Genomic DNA, 8,633 nt, shown 5'->3' on the forward strand with positions numbered 1-8,633 from the left:
TGCCTCGCGAGAACACGTCAATAACTATTGAAATGAATGTTAACATATTCAATGTTTGTGGTTGAAAGGTTTTCAAAAATCACCTGGGCAGCACAATACACACAAACATGACTTGTCAACTAAGTAGCTTTTAAGCTACTCCTGCATAGGGTTCTTAGTAACATGTATTTGCAAGATATTTTGAGCTAGAAATGCTAACCTAAATTGTACTAAGTGAACTCGCTAACAAAATATAATTATAAGATATAAGATGTATTTTCTTGAACAAATCAAAGAATCAAAAATCAGACCCTCTTTCTTCCTTAGTAGAAATCAGCATACATTCCTTTACATATTATTCCTATCGGAATAAACAAGTGATAATCAATGGCCTGCTATTCCAGGCTTTTCGAGAAATAGTTTACTCAGTTATTTTGATTGTATGTACATTACATGCCTCTTTGTTTATGATAGGTAAAAAAAATCAACTGGAGCCTTGCATGTATATCTAATATGTTGCATTTGTCAAAATGGGAAACGTGGAATTTTACATTCAAACTTGCGAGTGTTAACCACATAAAACATATTATTAAACTTGACCACTACACTTGCAGCAGTTATTGAGGGAGACAATCCAATATATCAGCCTGAAGATAATCCACACTGGTCAACTGGCCTGCTAGAAACCCAAGAACTCAGTACCCTGTACACTGAAAACACTGACTTAGAAACAATGCCAACCTCCTCTGGGAATGTTTCAAGTATTGATGAAGAAAGATCAGTAGCTGAGGCCACAGACATTGCGGACAATACTGAGCCTGTATATCATAACAGCTGTGTAAGTCAGTTTGAGCATAAGCCTGAAGACAATCATGGTGCCTCTGGGCCACCCGTAGATGCTAGTGATCTAGAAGACACAGACAGAGCACCAACTAGTAATATCCAGCACTCAGACACCACAGGGAGTTTAGAAGACACTATTATCAACCCTGACACCGGGGATGTTGACATCTCTGATGATATCGAAGCGTATGCTAACAAAAGAAGCAATGAACCTGATACCCATGACTACAAGGATCCAAACAAAAGAGTACTGACAAATCCGATGTACGAAGAACTGCCTGACACTAGCACACAGCAAACAGAAAACAATGTCAGTAATGAACACGACCTACAGGGTCCCTCCAACACTAATGACTCAAAGGGTGACAGGAAAATACAAAAGCTTCAATCCCAACCAAACATGAAATCACTACAGCAAAATGGGATGTACGGAGGATACATTCCCAACCAGTGGGCAGGAGGTAAGACATTATAGGTACAGAACTATGTAAATACCACAACATCATAAACCATTTATTCATTTCCGCAATCATTAATAAATTCATTCATCCATTTGTACAAACCGTTCAAACAGTTTTTGTCTGTAACAACAGCTTCTCTTTTAATACTCAAGTCTTTAACTAGTTTGTAGGCAATGTTACAATGTACCTTCTTTAATGTGTTCTTTTGTCATAAGTTTCTGTTTTGTTTACCTTTTACTCTGTTACATGACTGTATGTTATTTTGTAATTGTAAGATTAGCCATTAGGCTACATTGAATCGGAATAAAAGAATGAAGTGAATCCAAGAACTTGATTATTACTCATGTTCTTGATGCCTTTAATAGTAAATTTGACAATTAGCTGGATTCAAGCCTAACAATTTATGAGCAATTTATACCCACTTCAGGGGTATTCCTTGAGATAAATATCTGACATACACAATGATTTTAACATGATTATATTGCATTCAAAACATAATCAAACATCATGGATAATTTTTCAGTTCACTGATTCTCATGTACGTAAAATGAACAAAGAATAGTTTGTATATGATATTTGTGTTCAACAGATGACTCTCCAATCTATCGTTATTGGTGGCTCATCGTTTTAGTCATGGTTGGACTGCTAACAACAGGAATACTTGTGGGGATGAAACACAACACCCAGGATCATGGTAACCCCACGGTAAGGTATTATTATCATTTCCAAGTGTTTTTTTTGGGGGGGGGGGCATACGAGCAAATGTAAACAGGATAATTCATTGAGGTCTATACATGTAGCTAGATGGACTGTCTTGGTATTTGGTATGCGAGATCTCGAAATGATTAGATTTTGGTCTTTAGAAATTCTGGTTTTGATACTGTATCTCATGATTTAATGGTGCTAGGGTCACAAATTTTAAATGGTAGCTCTTGTGCAAGAAAAAAATAATAACCCAAGTTTGGACCCCCTAGTAGCAGCTTGGTCTGGCCAGGGGTATATCTTTTTGTGTTTGTTTTGCATAATCGGCAAACCGCCCTTAGGCGTAACACACCAATTTTGTAACATGTATGTACAAGCTGCATAGGGCTGTACTGTAAGGTTTGAACCACTCACACCGGGAAGGTCCCCTACTCTTTTTCAATAAGTGCGGTGGGTTCTTAAACATGCGTGGGGTGTGATTCTCCCCAAATCCGGACCTCCATTTAACGTCCAATCCGAGGGACGTCCCTAACCGAAGCTTGGTACTCATTTTCACCTGATCGAAGTGAGGAAAGTCGTGTAAAGTGCCTTTCCAAAGGGCAAAAGATCGGTGACATGGGTAGGACTCGAACTGGGGACCTCTTGGTCCTGAACCGAACATGCTACTGCTACGCCACACGACCCCACCCTTATTACATTAAAATAGCAAACAAACTATTAGTAACCAAGAACACACCTCCATACACAAGCAGGTAAAAGTAAATTGTTACTGCTATGTATGTTGTATGTTGTGCACTTACAGGTTCCCCCAGTGCATATGCAAGAATCCACAAACTGGAGTACTACCATCATAGTGATGACAGAACCTGATAATACCAACCAAACTAGCCTTGGAGACACGAATGGTATGTATTACCCATCAAATGTCATCATATCATGTATCACAGACATCAATATACAATGATGTCAGTAAGAAATTGTATCATTTACAAAACGTTTTTTTTTCTTTTAAATTAAACCCACATGCCTACATGTCTGCACTGTACATACACTGTAGCACTCAAAATACCAGGCCAAACAGTCATTTTGTTGAATCCCTTTTCGCAAGATTCTTTACTGTTTCATTCCAAAATATGTTCCATTCTTACACATGATTTAGAATATTACAAAATGGAATGCACCAGTGTTTTCGAATAACAGTATTTATGTATGACTTGTCTGCAGGATTGAGCACTCAGAAGCCTAAGATTGGAACAATCATCACATTTGGTGGGTACGGAAAAGGCTGGAAAAAACAAGGCGACTGGAAAAAAATGAAAAACCGCAAATTGTACGGCAAGTTCAACCAGGTGACTGGAGTGGCCGTGTCCTCAAATGACGAGGTATTTGTGAGTGACAATTGGAACAGACGAATCCAAGTCTTCAACATGAAGGGTGTTTTTCTCCGCAGTTTTGGCACAGATAAGATGAGACCCCTGGACATTGTCATCGACCAGAATGATACCCTGTGGGTTCTTTTGACACGTACAAATCATGCCCTAAACGAGCAGTTGAAACCAATCAAGAAGAAAAAAACTACATATCAATCGCTACAGCAAGGAGGGCCGTGTTCTTGAACGGTTCACGTGTGCAGCAAATTTGAAGTTCACCAAAAAAATTGCCTTGGACACACTTTCCAATGACATCATAATAACAAGGAGAGAAGAAAAAGTGAGGGCTGTATCAGCTGGCCGGTTTTATAAAAAATCATGCGCAGTGCAAGCTTTTGGGCCAGAAGAACTGATGTGGCTGAAATGGCCAGCGTCTGTTGCAGTAGACAAGGAAGGGAACATCTACATCACTGAGCAGCAAAACCATAAAGTTCTCAAGTATGACAAGAATGGAAAATACATCAACTGCTTTGGCCGCAAAGGTGACGAATCTAGTAACCACCTGAAGTCTCCTGTGGGCATCTGTGTGGACAGTTTGGGTCGCATCATTGTGGCCGATAATGGCAACAATCGGGTGGAGATGTTCACAGCTGAGGGAGAATATATTGCTAATATTGCTTATATTACCCGTCCCCAGTTTGTTGCTATAGGAAGGGAGGGTCAGCTAATCGTGAGCAGTCAGAACAACTATGTCACTATCTTCCCAAAATACTGAAAGTCCCCACTATGTTTGCTACATCGAATGGTTAGGCAAGTGGACACGAGATTGAGAAGTTATGGGTTCGATTCCTTGCATGCTTTATAACCATCGAGAAGAAACTACATGTAACCATTGGAAAGATAGTGTGGTTAATCTTGATTCTCTCTCTCTCTCTCTCTCTGTCTCTCTCTCTCTCTCTCTGCAAATTATAGTCAGTCTCAGTTCACTGTAACCTTTGAAAGTATTTGCACAAAGTAGAAATTCTATCTTACCTTGAAAGTATAATAATTATTCATCTGTTGGTAGAAGCAAGTTTGAACTGTTATTTAGAACACAAAAATCGGACTTACCCCTGGTACATGTACAAAATTTCAAACTGTACAATGCCTGGACCAGTCTTTTTAAAGGAATAAGCAATAATTGATAGACCACTACGCTTTGAACTGATTAGGTTGCAGGGGTCGAAATTCATTTTTATGAATTGGTGCACTGGTGCACCCAATCTAAAAAAAATTGGGTGCACTATATAGAATAAAAAAGTAGAATGTCAGTAAAAACTGATTATGTTTCATTTCTAAGGAAAAGTAGTACATGTAAAAGGGTGATTTTAGGACACTCAGATGTGGAGAATTGCTGTATACTAATATATATCTTGACATACGTAAACCTACAAAAATATTTGGGTCGCCTGGTTACCAAACCTTTTATAGCTCCCGAGTGCTAAAGGATGTAGGACTCGGGGGCTATAACAGGTTCGGTAACCAGGATAATTTTTTGGGTCACTGGTGCACCCACAGAAAAAAAAATGGGTGCACAGCTTCAAATTTAGGTGCATTAAGGTGCACGTGCACCCAGTATTTCGAGCCTTGGGTTGTAATATTGATTTAGTTATGTCTGTTTTCTTAAACAGGATGAACATACACATTGCTTTTCAGGCATGACCATTACATAAGGAGAAAAATATGAGTTTTGTATTGGAATTTAGTGAATATGACTACCAGTGCTGCACTACATAGAGTGGAACATGTCCACATACTAGAGATATTACTGTTTTTGTTATCATTTTGTAAAATATCGATCATTTCTTACAATAGACATTGTACAGGGGTCCGTTTGGTCAGTTCTGAAAATAAATGAAGAGTTAACTGATAGTCTAGTAACTGCCGACTTGTCACTGCCAACCACACTACCGAGAAAAAAAGAGTTTCAAGGAAGTCATCTTCATGTAGTTCAAGTCCAACAAGATGCTCTAAATCCACTGAGAAGCCAGATGCAGATCGTTCATGTATAAAAAAACAATGGAGAATACAAGACTTCCAAAAACACAGACGTTACTTTTGTATGTATAAAACTTTTATGACGTGTATTTTTTCTAAAATGGAGGTCATACTGTGAATCAATTTCAATTTGTATAAAACAAGACTTTTTAGACGTGTAAGACAACAATAGATGTCATAATGTAAGTATTTTTATTTGTATAAAACAAAAATTTTTATGAGGTGTAATTTTTCTAGAGGTTATATTGTAAGTCTACTTTAATTTGTATAAAACAAGACTTTTATTATGACTTTTCTAGAACAATAGAGGTAGAGGTTATACTATAACTCTAATATGTATGAACAAGACTTTTATGATGACTTTTCTAGAACAGAGGCAATACTGTAAGTCTATTCTAATTTGTATAAAACAAGACTTTTTTGACGTGTAATTTTTCTAGAACAATAGCTCAAAGTCAATGCCATACTGTAAGTTAATCAATGTCAGAGCACTTGACTATGAATATTTATGTGTAATTATGAATTAATTTATGTATATCTTAATATGATATATTATGAGGGTATCATGACTTAATTGGAGGAGGTCAGATAGAGTTCACTGTGCACTTTTGAACCCGGCTACCTGGGTGACCTGTCACCCAGTGCATCGATGCTTTATGTCTGTTTTCATGTTCATTATTATTATTATTATCATTGAGGTATATTATTGGTAACCATGGTTCATACGTGTTTATGTAGCTTTGATTACGTCATCAGAGGAAGTCAGGCAAAGTTAAGCGTGTTCTTTTTCAACTCAGATAACCAGGGTAACGTATTGTAAAGCAACGTTTTATGAACGCCTATGACAGAGACAAATACAACAGCATGTCAGAAAGCTTATATTTGTATGGTGATATACCGAACCTTATACCTTGCTCTTGAAAATGAACACGCACACACACACACCACATAGAAATTGAAAAGTCTTGTTTTATTTTCTTACTGATGCAGTTGTATGAATAAACTAGAGTTCCACGATCTCATGCCTTCGACAAATGATGTTAACCTTTACGACTGACAAATTATGAATGTTTCACATTGATTATCGAAATAATATCCTCACTTGCAATTATATCCTTTGATCATATTTTCCATCCAATGACAGTCTTATAATCTTAAACAAAGAGGGCTATTCTAGCATTTCCTCATAAATCATGCAAATAAGGTTCAGATTTGAATAAATTATGTTTAATACTGATCACCTTCACTTAACTTCCAAATGCAGCCAGTATGAAAATCCTGTCAGTAACCACTATTTCATTGTACTATTTATAGCATTTTTCTCATTATTTATGCAAATTAGGCCTTATTGACACCAAAAATTTGTGTCCCCAGCCTGTTTACATCATGAGCTATCAAAACTGCTTGACTGCATACCCCAGTTGATGTAGAGCTCAACGATTTGACCCACTTCCACATCTGTGTTTACACAAGGGCAGGAGAGTTACCAGCGAAAGGTCATGTCGGGTGCAAAACAAATGGAGTGTTCATAACAGAAATCAAATTCACGTAGCATTTTGTAGGCCGTTCTTGTCGATTGACTGTTATTGACACCAAATATTTGTGACCCCAGCCTGTTTACATCATGGGCTATCAAAACTGCTTGCCTGCCCCAGCCCCAGATAATGTAGAGCTCAAGGATGTGACCCACTTCCACATCTGTGTTTACACAAGGGCCAGAGAGGAACAACACCACTTGCATGTGGAGCTGACTGAGGGTTTATTTACAGTAGCTGGTGACCTGGGCAACAAAGAGGGCCTTTGTTTGTTCAAGGATTACAGGCATGACACTGATGAGTTTGCAATAGGGCATCATCCACATGAGACCAACTTCTGGGGGAGTCCTTTTGAACAGTTATATCCAAAAAGGCAGATTAAGCGCCACTTTCGCCAATTCCACAAGGATTCTGTTGTCCTAACAAAGAGGAAATTTTTTTCCAGCTATCCTTGTGGGCATAAATCAATGTAATCCGTAGAAGGTGGGAACCAAAAAGGTCTACTGCACTATGGATGACATATAGATTTCTCTATTAATTAATCAAATTAAGTCATAATTTACATAATGAAAATCTCTTCCTCTTGATTACATATGCCACCATTTTAATTGTTTTATCACAGAACCCAGCAAATATATAGACTTCTGTCATTAATTATGTAAATTAGATCGTAATTTGCAAAATATTCAGCAAATTAGGTCAAGCATCACTTAAGCTACCGAGATAACCAAAAATAACAACAATCCGTCAACCGGTTCTTGAGCTATCCTACTTCAAACATTTTCAAACAAATGCCACTGCATTTCCCAAACAAGCTGCTACGGAGCCCAAACTTACGGCACTTCTTTCTGAGCACGAGAACTACCTACCATCTAAAAATCATGACCATAGCACGTCCATATCACGAGATTTAAAAACCAGAAGTTTCGCTGCAGTACTTTCTAATTCAATGACGTGGGGACCCCCCACGAAGCCCATATCCGAACTTGACCTTGGTATTGTCAATGGTAACTTGCCAACTAAAAAACATGAACATCCATTTAAAGATTCTCGAGTTATCTTGATGACAAGAAAAAACACAAAAAACAAAGGTCAACTGCAGTGACATAGAAACCCCCACGGGGCCCATCTTCGAACTTGACCTCGGCATTCTCAACGGTAACTTGCCCACTAAAAATAATGAACATACATTTAAGGATTCTCGAGATATCTTGATGACAAGGAAAAAACACCAAAAACCAAGGTCAACTACAGTGACTTAGGAACCCCCCACGAAGCCCATTTTTAGCCTTGACAATGGCCACCCCCAAATCAACCTGCCTGCCAAAAATCGTGAACCTCGGACCTTGCCTTCAAGAGTTATCGTGCCTAATCTGCCAAACAGTGCAAACCCGATTTCATAACCTTCTCCGAAGGCATAGCCTTCAGTCGAAGGCAATGACTGATCTTTATTGCTAGACATGGTACAATGAATGGCAAGGATGACAATGTGGTATTGACAATCATACTAGTCAATTCCTGGAAACTAAAACTACATAAATACAACGTAAATGGCGTATTGACATGATGTACATTATATCAAACATTCCTGTCTGTCACAATTCTTTTTTATTGGCCTCGGTACATAGATATGGAGTCGGGACATGACATAAGTAGACAGTTGGCAACCAGCTATTGGACCAGGGAAAGTTCTTGAATGGTTACAG

The 8,633-nt window shown here is 38.2% G+C and overlaps 1 protein-coding gene across 1 annotated transcript; it reads left to right on the plus strand.

Annotated features, from left to right (window-relative positions):
* Nucleotides 1-712: 712 nt before the first annotated feature.
* On the plus strand, nucleotides 713-4,130 carry LOC109478194. Its single transcript, XM_019779653.1, has 5 exons — nucleotides 713-1,283; nucleotides 1,873-1,988; nucleotides 2,788-2,890; nucleotides 3,210-3,527; nucleotides 3,565-4,130. The coding sequence occupies exons 1-5, from the start codon at nucleotides 713-715 to the stop codon at nucleotides 4,128-4,130; spliced, it is 1,674 nt and encodes a 557-aa protein (XP_019635212.1).
* The last annotated feature ends 4,503 nt before the right edge of the window (nucleotides 4,131-8,633 follow it).

Source organism: Branchiostoma belcheri, unplaced genomic scaffold (genome assembly GCF_001625305.1).
Source record: "Branchiostoma belcheri isolate BF01 breed outbred unplaced genomic scaffold, Haploidv18h27 scaffold427, whole genome shotgun sequence".
Lineage (NCBI taxonomy): Eukaryota > Metazoa > Chordata > Leptocardii > Amphioxiformes > Branchiostomatidae > Branchiostoma > Branchiostoma belcheri.